Source organism: Plectropomus leopardus, chromosome 23 (assembly GCF_026936395.1).
Source record: "Plectropomus leopardus strain MGB_pleo_1.0 chromosome 23, ASM2693639v1, whole genome shotgun sequence".
Classification (NCBI taxonomy): domain Eukaryota; kingdom Metazoa; phylum Chordata; class Actinopteri; order Perciformes; family Serranidae; genus Plectropomus; species Plectropomus leopardus.
In genome coordinates, this window is record NC_142198.1 from 17,061,306 (window position 1) to 17,076,952 (window position 15,647).

Here is a 15,647-nt window from a genome sequence, read left to right on the forward strand (position 1 = left end):
TTCCAGCCGTTTTTAACAGTTTTGTAGGACGGGTCAAATTTTGACATTTTGCCTTACTATAGTCTTGGATTTTTGGTCGGATTTTTCGACATGCAAAATTATGCTGTTTTGGACTTATTTTACAACTATCTTTGCTATGGCGTGTTTTGGCAGGCTATTCTAAGCTCTTTCCAGCAGTTTTAACAGTTTTTAGGAGATGTCAAATTTTGACATTTTGCCTTACTATAGCCTTGGATTTTTGGTCGGATTTTTCGACGCCAAATTATGCTTTTTTTGGTTTTCTTTGCAACTTTCTTTGCTATGGCGTGTTTTGGCAGGCTATTCTAAGCTGTTTCCAGCCGTTTTTAACAGTTTTGTAGGACGGGTCAAATTTTGACATTTTGCCTTACTATAGCCTTGGATTTTTGGTTGGATTTTTCGACACGCCAAATTATGCTTTTTTTGGCTTTTTTTGCAACTTTCTTTGCTATGGCGTGTTTTGGCAGGCTATTCTAAGCTGTTTCCAGCCGTTTTTAACAGTTTTGTAGGACGGGTCAAATTTTGACATTTTGCCTTACTATAGTCTTGGATTTTTGGTCGGATTTTTCGACATGCAAAATTATGCTGTTTTGGACTTATTTTACAACTATCTTTGCTATGGCGTGTTTTGGCAGGCTATTCTAAGCTCTTTCCAGCAGTTTTTAACAGTTTTTAGGAGATGTCAAATTTTGACATTTTGCCTTACTATAGCCTTGGATTTTTGGTCGGATTTTTCGACACGCCAAATTATGCTTTTTTTGGCTTTTTTGCAACTTTCTTTGCTATGGCGTGTTTTGGCAGGCTATTCTAAACTGTGTCCAGCAGATTTTAACAGTGTTTAGGAGATGTCAAATTTTGACATTTTGCCTTACTATAGCCTTGGATTTTTGGTCGGGTTTTTCGACACGCCAAATTATGCTTTTTTGGCTTTTTTGCAACTTTCTTTGCTATGGCGTGTTTTGGCAGGCTATTCTAAGCTGTTTCCAGCCGTTTTTAACAGTTTTGTAGGACGGGTCAAATTTTGACATTTTGCCTTACTATAGTCTTGGATTTTTGGTCGGATTTTTCGACATGCAAAATTATGCTGTTTTGGACTTATTTTACAACTATCTTTGCAATGGCGTGTTTTGGCAGGCTATTCTAAGCTCTTTCCAGCAGTTTTTAACAGTTTTTAGGAGATGTCAAATTTTGACATTTTGCCTTACTATAGCCTTGGATTTTTGGTCGGATTTTTCGACACGCCAAATTATGCTTTTTTTGGCTTTTTTTGCAACTTTCTTTGCTATGGCGTGTTTTGGCAGGCTATTCTAAACTGTGTCCAGCAGATTTTAACAGTTTTGTAGGACGGGTCAAATTTTGACATTTTGCCTTACTATAGTCTTGGATTTTTGGTCGGATTTTTCGACATGCCAAATTATGCTGCTTTGGACTTTTTTTTACAGCTTTCTTTGCAATGGCGTGTTTTGGCAGGCCATTCTAAGCTGTTTCCAGCAGATTTTAACAGTGTTTAGGAGATGTCAAATTTTGACATTTTGCCTTACTATAGCCTTGGATTTTTGGTCGGATTTTTCGACATGCAAAATTATGCTGTTTTGGACTTTTTTTTACAACTTTCTTTGCTATGGCGTGTTTTGGCAGGCCATTCTAAGCTCTTTCCAGCAGTTTTCAACAGTGTTTAGGAGATGTCAAATTTTGACATTTTGCCTTACTATAGCCTTGGATTTTTGGTCGGATTTTTCGACACGCCAAATTATGCTTTTTTTGGTTTTCTTTGCAACTTTCTTTGCTATGGCGTGTTTTGGCAGGCTATTCTAAGCTGTTTCCAGCCGTTTTTAACAGTTTTGTAGGACGGGTCAAATTTTGACATTTTGCCTTACTATAGTCTTGGATTTTTGGTTGGATTTTTCGACACGCCAAATTATGCTTTTTTTGGCTTTTTTTGCAACTTTCTTTGCTATGGCGTGTTTTGGCAGGCTATTCTAAGCTCTTTCCAGCAGTTTTTAACAGTTTTGTAGGACGGGTCAAATTTTGACATTTTGCCTTACTATAGTCTTGGATTTTTGGTCGGATTTTTCGACATGCAAAATTATGCTGTTTTGGACTTATTTTACAACTATCTTTGCTATGGCGTGTTTTGGCAGGCTATTCTAAGCTCTTTCCAGCAGTTTTTAACAGTTTTTAGGAGATGTCAAATTTTGACATTTTGCCTTACTATAGCCTTGGATTTTTGGTCGGATTTTTCGACACGCCAAATTATGCTTTTTTTGGCTTTTTTTGCAACTTTCTTTGCTATGGCGTGTTTTGGCAGGCTATTCTAAACTGTGTCCAGCAGATTTTAACAGTGTTTAGGAGATGTCAAATTTTGACATTTTGCCTTACTATAGCCTTGGATTTTTGGTCGGATTTTTCGACACGCCAAATTATGCTTTTTTTGGCTTTTTTTGCAACTTTCTTTGCTATGGCGTGTTTTGGCAGGCTATTCTAAGCTGTTTCCAGCCGTTTTTAACAGTTTTGTAGGACAGGTCAAATTTTGACATTTTGCCTTACTATAGTCTTGGATTTTTGGTCGGATTTTTCGACATGCAAAATTATGCTGTTTTGGACTTATTTTACAACTATCTTTGCAATGGCGTGTTTTGGCAGGCTATTCTAAGCTCTTTCCAGCAGTTTTTAACAGTTTTTAGGAGATGTCAAATTTTGACATTTTGCCTTACTATAGCCTTGGATTTTTGGTCGGATTTTTCGACACGCCAAATTATGCTTTTTTTGGCTTTTTTTGCAACTTTCTTTGCTATGGCGTGTTTTGGCAGGCTATTCTAAACTGTGTCCAGCAGATTTTAACAGTTTTGTAGGACGGGTCAAATTTTGACATTTTGCCTTACTATAGTCTTGGATTTTTGGTCGGATTTTTCGACATGCCAAATTATGCTGCTTTGGACTTTTTTTTACAGCTTTCTTTGCAATGGCGTGTTTTGGCAGGCCATTCTAAGCTGTTTCCAGCAGATTTTAACAGTGTTTAGGAGATGTCAAATTTTGACATTTTGCCTTACTATAGCCTTGGATTTTTGGTCGGATTTTTCGACATGCAAAATTATGCTGTTTTGGACTTTTTTTTACAACTTTCTTTGCTATGGCGTGTTTTGGCAGGCCATTCTAAGCTCTTTCCAGCAGTTTTCAACAGTGTTTAGGAGATGTCAAATTTTGACATTTTGCCTTACTATAGTCTTGGATTTTTAGTCATTTTTTCGACATGCCAAATTATGCTGTTTTGGACTTTTTTTGCAACTTTCTTTGCTATGGCATGTTTTGGCAGGTTATTCTAAGCTGTTTCCAGCAGTTTTTAACAGTTTTGTAGGACGGGTCAAATGTTGACATTTTTGCCTTACTATAGTCTTGGATTTTTGGTCAGATTTTTCGACATGCCAAATTATGCTGCTTTGGACTTTTTTTTACAACTTTCTTTGCTATGGCGTGTTTTGGCAGGCCATTCTAAGCTGTTTCCAGCAGTTTTTAACAGTGTTTAGGAGATGTCAAATTTTGACATTTTTGCCTTACTATAGTCTTGGATTTTTGGTCAGATTTTTCGACATGCCAAATTATGCTGTTTTGGACTTATTTTACAACTATCTTTGCTATGGCGTGTTTTGGCAGGCTATTCTAAGCTGTTTCCAGCAGTTTTTAACAGTTTTGTAGGACGGGTCAAATTTTGACATTTTGCCTTGGATTTTTGGTCGGATTTTTCGACACGCCAAATTATGCTTTTTTTTTGCTTTTTTTGCAACTTTCTTTGCTATGGCGTGTTTTGGCAGGCTATTCTAAGCTATTTCCTGTTGTTTTCAACATTTTTTGGGACATACCAAATTTTGACATTTTTGCCTTACTATAGTCTTGGATTTTTGGTCAGATTTTTCGACATGCCAAATTATGCTGTTTTGGACTTTTTTTGCAACTATCTTTCCAATGGCGTGTTTTGGCAAGTTATTCTAAACTGCGTCCAGCAGATTTTAACAGTTTTTAGGCGATGTCAAATTTTGACATTTTGCCTTACTATAGTCTTGGATTTTTGGTTGGATTTTTCGACATGCCAAACTATGCTGTTTTGGACTTTTTTTGCAACTTTCTTTGCTATGGCGTGTTTTGGCAGGCTATTCTAAACTGTGTCCAGCAGATTTTAACAGTTTTTAGGACGGGTCAAATTTTGACATTTTGCCTTACTATAGTCTTGGATTTTTGGTCGGATTTTTCGACATGCAAAATTATGCTGCTTTGGACTTTTTTTTACAACTTTCTTTGCTATGGCGTGTTTTGGCAGGCTATTCTAAGCTATTTCCTGTTGTTTTCAACATTTTTTGGGACATACCAAATTTTGACATATAGTCTTGGATATAGTATAGATTATAGTCTTGGATTTTTAGTCATTTTTTCGACACGCCAAATTATGCTGTTTTGGACTTTTTTTTGCAACTTTCTTTGCTATGGCGTGTTTTGGCAAGCTATTCTAAACTGTGTCCAGCAGATTTTAACAGTTTTTAGGACGGGTAAAATTTTGACATTTTGCCTTACTATAGTCTTGGATTTTTGGTCGGATTTTTCGACACACCAAATTATGCTGTTTTGGACTTATTCTACAACTATCTTTGCTATGGTGTGTTTTGGCAGGCTATTCTAAGCTGTTTACAGCAGCTTTAACAGTTTTTAGGAGATGTCAAATTTTGACATCTTGCCTTACTATAGTCTTGGATTTTTGGTTGGATTTTCATCCATCCATTTTCTTCCGCTTATCCGGGGTCGGGTCGCGGGGGCAGCAGCCTAAGCAGGGAAACCCAGACTTCCCTCTCCCCGGCCACTTCATCCAGCTCTTCCCGGGGACCTGAGGCGTTCCCAGGCCAGCTGAGAGACGTAGTCTCTCCAGCGTGTCCTGGGTCTTCCCCGGGGCCTCCTACCGGTGGGACGTGCCCTGAACACCTCACCAGGGAGGCGTCCTGGAGGCATCCTAATTAGATGCCCGAGCCACCTCATCTGGCTCTTCTCAATGCGGAGGAGCAGCGGCTCTACTCCGAGCTCCTCCCGGATGACCGAGCTTCTCACCCTATCTCTAAGGGAGAGCCCAGCCACCCTACGGAGGAAACTCATTTCGGCCGCTTGTACCCGCGATCTAGTTCTTTCGGTCACTACCCAAAGCTCGTGACCATAGGTGAGGGTAGGAACGAAGATCGACTGGTAAATCGAGAGCTTTGCCTTTCGGCTCAGCTCCCTCTTCACCAAGACAGACCGGTGCAGAGTCTGCATTACTGCAGACGCCGCACCGATCCGCCTGTCGATCTCCCGTTCCATCCTTCCCTCACTCGTGAACAAGACCCCGAGGTACTTAAACTCCTCCACTTGGGGCAGGACTTCATCCCCGATCCGGAGGGGGCACGCCACCCTTTTCCGGCTGAGAACCATGGTCTCGGATTTGGAGGTGCTGATTTTCATTCCAGCCGCTTCACACTCGGCTGCGAACCGATCCAGTGAGAGCTGGAGGTCGCGGCCCGATGAAGCCAACAGGACCACATCATCTGCAAAGAGCAGAGACTTAATCCTGAGGTCACCAAACCGGACCCCCTCAACACCCAGGCTGCGCCTAGAAATTCTGTCCATATAAGTTATGAACAGAATCGGTGACAAAGGGCAGCCCTGGCGGAGTCCAACCTCACCGAAACGAAGTTCGACTTACTGCCGGCAATGCGGACCAAGCTCCGGCACCGGTCATACAGGGAACGGACAGCCCGTATCAGGAGTCCGAAACCCCATATTCGGAGAACCCCCACAGGACTCCCCGAGGGACACGGTCGAATGCCTTCTCCAAGTCCACAAAGCACATGTGGACTGGTTGGGCAAACTTCCAAGCACCCTCAAGGATCCTGCCAAGGGTCCAGAGCTGGTCCACAGTTCCACGACCGGGACGAAAACCGCATTGCTCCTCCTGAATCCGGGGTTCGACTGTCCGGCGGACCCTCCTCTCTAGTACCCCCGAATAGACCTTACCAGGGAGGCTGAGGAGTGTGATCCCTGTAGTTGGAACACACCCTCCGGTCCCCTTCTTGAAAAGAGGGACCACCACCCCAGTCTGCCAGTCCAAGGGCACTGCCCCCGATGTCCACGCAATGTTGCAGAGTCGTGTCAGCCACGACAGCCCCACAACATCCAGGGCCTTGAGGAACTCCGGGCGGACCTCGTCCACCCCCAGGGCCCTGCCACCGAGGAGCTTTTTGACCACCTCGGTAACCTCAGCCCCAGAGATAGAGGAGCCCACCCCGGGTCCCCAGGCCCTGCTTCCCCAACGGAAGGCGTGTCGGTGGGATTGAGGAGGTCTTCAAGTATTCCTTCCACCGATCCTAGCGTCCCGAAGTCGAGGTCAGCAGTGCCCCGTCGCCACCATACACAGTGTTGACGGAGCACTGTTTCCCCCTCCTGAGACGCCGGATGGTGGTCCAGAACCTCTTCGAAGCCGTCCGGAAGTCGTTTTCCATGGCCTCGCCGAACTCCTCCCATGCCTGGGTTTCGCCTCGACGACCGCCGCCGCACTCCGCTTGGCCTGTCGGTACCTGTCTGCTGCCTCCGGAGTCCCACAGGCCAAGAAGGCCCGATAGGACTCCTTCTTCAGCTTGACGGCACCCCTTACTGCCAGTGTCCACCAGCGGGTTCGGGTGTTACCGCCCCGACAGGCACCAACCACCTTACGGCCACAGCACCGGTCGGCCGCCTCAGCAATGGAGGCACGGAACACGGCCCACTCGGACTCAATGTCCCCAGCCTCCCCCGGGACATGGTCGAAGCTCTTCCGGAGGTGGGAGTTGAAGCTCCTTCTGACAGGAGACTCTGCCAGACGTTCCCGGCAGACCCTCACTATGCGTTTGGGTCTGCCAGGTCTGACCGGCGTCCTCCCCCACCATCGGAGCCAACTCACCACCAGATGGTGATCGGTTGACAGCTCCGCCCTCTCTTCACCCAGTGTCCAAGACATACGGCCGCAAGTCCAACGATACGACTACAAAGTCAATCATTGAACTGCGGCCTAGGGTGTCCTGATGCCAAGTGCGCATATGGACACCCTTATGCTTGAACATGGTGTTCGTTATGGACAATCTGTGGCGAGCACAGAAGTCCAATAACAAAACACCACTCGGGTTCAGATCGGGGGGGCCATTCCTCCTGATCACGCCCCTCCAGGTCTCACTGTTGTTGCCAACGTGAGCGTTGAAGTCCCCCAGCAGAACGAGGGAGTCCCCAGAAGGAGCACTCTCCAGCACCCCCTCTAAGGACTCCAAAAAGGGTGGATACTCTGAACTGCTGTTTGGACCATAGGCACAAACAACAGTCAGGATCCGTCCCCCAACCCGAAGGCGGAGGGAGGCTACCCTCTCATTCACCGGCGTAAACTCCAACGTGCAGGCACCGAGCCGGGGGGCAATAAGTATTGCCACCCCTGCCCGGCGCCTCTCACCAGTGGCAACTCCAGAGTGGAAGAAAGTCCATCCCCTCTCAAGAAGACTGGTTCCGGAGCCCAAGCCATGCGTCGAGGTGAGGCCGACTATATCTAGTCGGAACTTCTCAACCTCGCGCACCAGCTCAGGCTCCTTCCCCACCAGAGAGGTGACATTCCACGTCCCCAGAGCTAGCTTCTGCAGCCGAGGATCGGACCGCCAAGGTCCCCGCCTTCGGCTGCCGCCCAGCTCACATTGCACCCGACCCCTACGGCCCCTCCTATGGGTGGTGAGCCCACGGGAAGGAGGTCCCATGTCACCTCTTCGGGCTGTGCCCGGCCGGGCCCCATGGAGCCATCGAGCCCCACCCCCAGGCCTGGCTCCAGGGGGGGGCCCCGGTGACCCGCGTCCGGGCGAGGGGAACTCTGAATCATTGGTGTATGTCATCATAGGGGTCTTGTGAGCTACACTTTGTCTGGTCCCTCCCCTAGGACCTGTTTGCCATGGGTGACCCTACCAGGGGCATGAAGCCCCCGACAACTGAGCTCCTAGGATCACTGGGACACGCAAACGATAAGGTGGTAGCTCAGGGAGGGGTGGTTGGATTTTTCGACATGCAAAATTATGCTGCTTTGGACTTTTTTTTTTTCAACTTTCTTTGCTATGGCGTGTTTTGGCAGGCTATTCTAAGCTGTTTCCAGCCGTTTTTAACAGTGTTTAGGAGATGTCAAATTTTGACATTTTGCCTTACTATAGTCTTGGATTTTTAGTCATTTTTTCGACATGCCAAATTATGCTGTTTTGGACTTTTTTTTTTACAACTTTCTTTGCTATGGCGTGTTTTGGCAGGCTATTCTAAACTGTGTCCAGCAGATTTTAACAGTTTTTAGGCGATGTCAAATTTTGACATTTTGCCTTACTATAGTCTTGGATTTTTGGTGGGATTTTTCAACACGCCAAATTATGCTTTCTTTGGCTGTTTTTGCAACTTTCTTTGCTATGGCGTGTTTTGGCAGGTTATTCTAAACTGTGTCCAGCAGATTTTAACAGTTTTTAGGACGGGTAAAATTTTGACATTTTGCCTATCTATAGTCTTGGATTTTTGTTCGGATTTTTCGACACACCAAATTATGCTTTTTTTGGCTTTTTTTGCAACTTTCTTTGCTATGGCGTGTTTTGGAAGGCTATTCTAAGCTATTTCCAGCAGTTTTTAACAGTTTTTAGGAGATGTCAAATTTTGACATTTCGCCTTACTATAGTCTTGGATTTTTGGTCGGATTTTTCGACACACCAAATTATGCTTTTTTTGGCTTTTTTTGCAACTTTCTTTGCTATGGCGTGTTTTGGCAGGTTATTCTAAGCTATTTCCAGCTGTTTTCAACATTTTTTGGGACATACCAAATTTTGACATTTTGCCTTACTATAGTCTTGGATTTTTGGTCGGACTTTTTCGACATGCAAAATTATGCTGTTTTGGACTTTTTTTGCAACTTTCTTTGCTATGGCGAGTTTTGGCAGGTTATTCTAAGCTGTTTCCAGCCGTTTTTAACAGTTTTGTAGGACGGGTCAAATTTTGACATTTTTGCCTTACTATAGTCTTGGATTTTTGGTCGGATTTTTCGACATGCCAAATTATGCTGCTTTGGACTTTTTTTTACAACTTTCTTTGCTATGGCGTGTTTTGGCAGGCCATTCTAAACTGTTTCCAGCTGTTTTCAACAGTTTTTGGAACATGTCAAATTTTGACATTTTGCCTTACTATAGTCTTGGATTTTTGGTCGGATTTTTCAACATGCCAAATTATGTAGTTTTCGGACTTTTTTTGCAACTGTCTTTGCTATGGTGTGTCTCGGCAGTCTATTCTAAGCTGTTTCCAGCTGTTTTCAATAGTTTTTGGGACATGCCAAATTATGATATTTTTGCCTTACTATAGTCTTGGATGTTTGGTCATTTTTTCGACATACCAAATTATGCTGTTTTGGGTCTTTTTGCAACTTTCTTTGCTATGGTCTTTCTTAGCAGGCTATTCTATGCTTTTTAAAGCTGTTTTAAACAGTTTTTGGGACGTCATATTTTCACATTTTTGCCTTACTATAGTCTTGGATTTTTAGTCATATTTTCGATATGCCAAATTATGTTGTTTTTGGGTTTTTTTTTTCAACTTTCGTTGCTATGGCGTATCTTGGCAGGCTATATTAAGCTGTTTAAAGCTGTTTTTAACGGTTCTTAGGACTGGTCAAATTTTGACATTTTTGCCCTACTATAGTCTTGGATTTTTGGTCATTTTTTCGACATGCAAAATTATGCTGTTTTTGGCTCTTTTTGCAACTTTCTTTGCTATGGCGTGTCTTTGTAAACTATATTAAGCTGTTTAAAGCTGTTTTCAACAGTTTTTGGGACATGTCAAATTTGGACATTTTTGCCTTACTATAGTCTTGGCTTTTTGGTCATATTTTTGACATGCCAAATTATGCTGTTTTTGGCCCTTTTTGCAGCTTTCTATGCTATGGTGTGCATCTGCAGGTTATTCTATGTTGTTTCCAGTTGTTTTTGGGGGCATTTTTAATTTTGACTTTTTTTGCCATACTATAGCCTTGCATTTTTGGTCATTTTTTCGGCATGTCAAATAATGGTGTTTTGGGCCCTTTTTTTCCAAGTTCCTATGCTGTGGTGTGTCATAGCTTCTCTGACCTTTTCATACTATTATAAAAGACATACTATAGTATGATCAGTTTTATTCCATTTTCAGGATATACTATAGTATAACTGTTTCATGATATATCCGACGATATACTATACCATGACTTTTATATGCAGTTTTGTACAACATGCTTGATTCTATTTTGGAGGAAAGTCTATAGTTTTCCTTTTCTTTGTCTTTTTCATATCAATCTGTTCAAGGAGTAATGTTTCACCTTAATACAAACATTATCCTGGTACCCTGGAATCATATAATACCTGTCTGTCATCCCTACCTGCAGTCCAGGATTCATGCATAGAGCACTTCTGCTTGAACTTCTCGGCAAGATGATCGAGTCTCTCCAGGCGGCGGATCTCGGTCAGCAGCCACTCCTCATAGCCTTTCTCCACCTGCTCCAGACCCTTCCAAGCATTGGCAATATCCTGAACGAGAGAGAGGCTTTAACGCTGCTCTATGTTGAAAAATTCTAAATATTAATTTGACACTTGTTTCAAGGAACTAAGTGTTCAGAATGTGAATATAGAAATGTATGCCTTGAGAACACTTTAATAAATATGTAAATTTCAGAAAAATTTGAAATGAGTGCTCCATTATTTGCAAATGAAGTGCAGCTTCTATCTGCACTTAAGCTGACTTGAACATGAGCTATCGAACCCCAGCTCAGCAAGTTCGGTTTTTCCTTCTTACTTGTGCATTTTATAGTTTTCTTTTTTAATTATTCTACATTGCTTTTGTTGGGCAAATATATTGTATCTGTAGTTAAAAGAACAGTCTTATTTTTGTTGGATCAAAAAGGAAGATGGGTTGAAAGGATTTTATCAGCTTTAGGGAATTGAAAATAACAAAGACAGAAGTAATCCTCCAACTGATCTCAAACCCTAAAAAGTCTACAATGATTCGATGCAGCAACATTAATACACTAAGCTACAAATCTTTTCAGCTCACCGACACCATCTTTCCCTCGGATGGCATGAAGGCGGGCCTGTTGCTGAGCCTCAGCTTGGTCTGCAGGGTGTTGAAGTTGATCTCCAGCTGGCATTTCTCCTGTACGCGGGGTGGCTTGTGGATGCGGCGGTAGTCACGGAAATCCTCCAGCTTCTGCTGCATGGCGCGCATTGTCTGCTCAGCCACGCGGTTCTCCAGCCAGGGGATGGTGCGGCGAATCCATTCCAGCAGCTTAAGAAGGAAGGGAAATGTTATCATTCTTGCATGCATTATTTATATATAAATCCTGTATGTAATTTGTTTTCTTTCAAACGATTGTCCTATAACTTTATCACTTTGTCTTAACACTAGGACAAATACTTCAGAGCTCTGACAAGTGTATGTCTTTAGGTAAAGTTCATGGATTGGGGTTCATTCATGTCTCAGTGGGTCAGGTGGGTCATAATTGACTTTGGATTTTAGATTTGCAAAATGTTAGCTATTACCCATGTCTGTTTCTTTAGCTTTTCTCTACAATAAATGCAATTTAAAAATTACAAAGATGTTGTTTTCACTTTTTAATTTTTTTATCTCCCCTAGCTGTTGACCTTTACTCTATCTCTACTAACTTTACTGTTTTACTTATTATGGATCAAAAAAGCTTCAGAAATACAAACAACTTGTAAACACAAACCTGCGGCTGTGGAGACTTGTGATGCCCATTTGTTGTTATTTTTGACATTTTATCAATTGGAAAATCTACTTCATTTAAACAATTCTCAAATGAATCAAAAATAATGCATCTAATTAGTAGCTGCCACACTGTTTTTTTTATTTAGGATACAGCACTTGTCTTGTTAAAAGGTGCTTTACAAAAACTTAAATTTAGGGATCAACACACTGAAGTAGTGTCAGTCAGTATTGTTGTGTTGGCGGTGCCAGGTAATGTGAGGAGTGGAGAGGAGTTCAGATTTATTTTAGTTTTCCATCTGCAGAGACCAAACATGCTCAAAGACAGCCGGAGGAGATCAGGGACAGACCAACGGTTTGTGTCAGCTGAAAAGACTCGGCCTTAAATTGTCAGGGTTTGGGAAAAACCTGGCAGCCTGGTCCTCATGACAGAATTTGTGGGAAGCATTTTGTGACAAGAAAAGCTTTATGCCTCATTTAATTTCACAGAGACACTTTGATTTTCTAATCAGTGTCTGTGGTTGTGTTACGTGTTATGCTATGTTCACACTACAAGCGACAAAGCTATAAAACGGTCATATGCTACGGCACAAAAACCATCAGAGGCCAGACCAGCAGTGTTTAAATTCACATCTTTAAATGTTACAGTTACAAATGAAAACAACAGAAATAAATTTGCCAATTTTACATTTATACGCAAATATATAGGCAAATAAAAATTGATTATAGGTTATGTATATTGATAATCTGTGCACACATGAGTGTATTCGTATAGTTTATCATTTCTGTATTGTTCTGTTCCTGTTTGCAAGTTTCCGTGACTGGAACTTTCACTTCACATCAAACTATTGATTTGCCTGCAGAGCCTCCAGAGTTGTGTCATGTTAAGGAGAAAAGCAGAGAGTTTACACTGGTGGAACATTAAAGTGTTGCTGCAGAGGAGGATGTGCAGGACAGACTGAGAGTGGGAGTATTTGGTTGCAGTGGTTTCTCACCTCGCTGGCCAGCTTCTCGTACTCCTCCATCAGTTTCTCATTCTCCTGGTTGACGGCCAGCACCTTGCAGATACGGTTGGCAGCGGTCTCAGCCTGAGGGAGGAAGAGAGAGTAACAATTCATATACAGTTGCAGCGTATCATAACAACCAAGATTAGTAAATCTCTCACATTTTTTCATTAGGAGTGCTGCTACATCGTGCTGATAGTGTTTGATGTATCATCTGCTCTAATCAATTAAAAAGTGACAACATATCCACTGTTATAAACAAATCAACAAGATCCACATTTTTAACTCCTACAGATACAACTATAACTGTAACTAGAGCTTAAACTATAAACAATAAATCCTATAAAGTGAACATTAAAAGAAACATCTGACCTGCTCAGCGCCAGCGAAGGCGTGGTAGAAGCAGGACACGTAGGTCATGATGGCCTTCTCATCAGGTTTGGGTGTGTTCACAATATCTGAGGTTGGAAAAAAGTTACCATTAACATACTACAAAACTCAAATGACCGCCTTGCAGTTGTACGCCTCCACAAACCCATCAAGTCTCAATTTTAAAATCATGTCTGTGAAAACATGGATATTTCAAAAACATCTTTAACCTGACTGCACAGTCAGGACACTTCAAGGGTGGGCACCAAAGATCCTTTTAAATATTATTACACAATATTATAATATCACAGTGCTGGCCTTAGGTGACCTTTGACCTTTAGGATACATAAAGTCATTACTTCATCATGTTATCTTTGACACTTGTGTAATATATGGTCATGATTAGTGTAAGAGTTCTTGAGTTATGGCCAAAAATATGCTTTGTGAGGTCACATGACTTTTGACCTCCTGCCACCACTTTCTAACCAGTTCATTTTTAAGTCCAAGTGGACGTTTGTGCCAAGTTTGAGTAAATTCCCTTAAGGCCTTTCATGAGACCATGAGTTCTCGAGAATGTGAAAAATACACAGTCACAGTGATTTTGACCTTTCGACCATCAAATTCTAATGATTTCATAGTTGAGTTGAAGTGGATGTTTGTGCCAAATTTGAAAAAAAATCCATCATGGCATTCTTAAAATTTTACAAACAAAAGAATAGGACGGACGGACAGACAACCTGAAAACATAATCACCCGCATGGAGCCAAAAAAGCTTTTGAATGGTCATTCCTTGTGAGGAAAAGGCACACAAAAAGTCAAATTTTTATTTTACCTGACAGTGTAACTGTAATATTTTGTAAAGCTAAACATTTTTTCTAATATCTGTCTTTACTTTCTTTTATTGAAAAAGGCAACGTGGCTCATTTGAATAAAAAATATAAATGACACACAGAATAATTGCCCCCATAAAGAACATTATGTTTTACTGTTGTTTGTATGAGTCATTTCAGCCATTCTGCCTGAAAAAAAAACATTTCTGACCTCAGAACCATCAGTACTTCACTAGATGCTTTTAAAGTAATTTATTCATTTTTTTATGCTGATGTTTGAATTCCAAGTAAAAAGCCCCTCTTGTCCTTGAACCATCTGCCATTATGTGCTGTACTTGTCTGCGGTGGAGGTTATCGGTGTGTGTCAGCACTAACAGACAAAACTTCCTGCAGCTTTCTCAGTGTGCATGTTGTTTCACAGCCTCACCTTCAGCGTCAAGCATCTTGGGGATGTCCAGGAACTTTTCAGCCACCTCGAAAGCAGTGTTCAGGTTACCAATGGGGTCATCCTATAGACAGATACAACTATTGTCAGACACACACACTAAGGACTGCACTGCACTACTAATATAACAAGAATCACAATAACAGCTAGTGTCTCACTCCATGCTAAGAAAAAGAAAACAGAAATGGGAGTCAGTTTAATAAAGCAATGTTTACATCTTTAGAGAGTTTTCAGCAAATTGTGGCGCAAAAACCAAGTGTGTGGGACTCTATTTGTTTTCTGCTCCTGTTGTTTGAAGCACTTGTCCAAACATTTTTGGAGGGAGGATGTGAACATTTTGCTATTTGACCACAGTGAGAAGGAACACAGCTCTGGAGGAAACATTAACTACTTTTTTTCTATTTTTGTAACCAGTTGAAGTAAAACACTCACACTTTCAGTACAAAATATCAGACTTTTAAAAACCTATACTTGTAAAACACTGCACTGATATATTACTTATAAGCAGTGGTGGAATGTAACAAAGTGCATTTACTCAAGTACTGTGCTTATGTAAATTTGAGGTACTTGTACTTTACCTGAGTTTTTTTTTTCATGCCACTTTATTCTTTTACACCACTATATTACAGAAGGAACTATTGTACTTTCCGCTCCACTGTATTTATCTGACAACTTTAGTTACTTGAGTTTTGCATTAAAAAAAACATTTATAACATATATTTGTATGTTTTCTAAATAAATAGTAAAAAGTAAAGCTGATAGTTAGCTGGTTAATCAATAAGAAAATTGCCAACTGTGCTGATAAACATTTAATTCTTTTACTATTTTTGGTGTGATTTTGATTTTTTTGGGGGTTGGTTTATTTTGTTTCTTTGTTAGATTTTTCTGTGCTGGGTACCTTTAATTCTAACATCTAGAAAATCAAACCTTTGTATTTGTTTACAAAAGATTCGATATTGCAACTCTTTGTTTACACGGCCTTATCACAAACCGCATGGCATATCTTGAGGACACACTGCAAAAAGCTTTTTTTTACAGAATTTCACTTGAAATGAAGAAAAATGGAGTACTGAAATAAAAAAATCCAATACCTATTACCAGATTTAGATATTTTGATGTTGAGCACCAAACATTTTAAATCGGTACAAAAAAAGAAAAGAAAGCAAATCAGAAGAGGAAGAAAAGATAAAAAAAAAGAAG

The 15,647-nt window shown here is 41.5% G+C and overlaps 1 protein-coding gene across 1 annotated transcript in view; it reads right to left on the reverse strand.

The window, feature by feature from the left end:
* Positions 1-15,647, reverse strand: part of actn3b (actinin alpha 3b) — a 72,137-nt gene that overhangs the window by 23,601 nt on the left and 32,889 nt on the right. The window contains exons 7-11 of the mRNA XM_088073743.1: positions 14,430-14,511; positions 13,176-13,261; positions 12,795-12,887; positions 11,131-11,361; positions 10,460-10,607 (exon numbers count right to left, since the gene is read on the reverse strand). Of these exons, the coding sequence (XP_087929869.1) occupies positions 10,460-10,607; positions 11,131-11,361; positions 12,795-12,887; positions 13,176-13,261; positions 14,430-14,511 (640 nt within the window). The remainder of the gene's footprint in view (positions 1-10,459; positions 10,608-11,130; positions 11,362-12,794; positions 12,888-13,175; positions 13,262-14,429; positions 14,512-15,647) is intronic.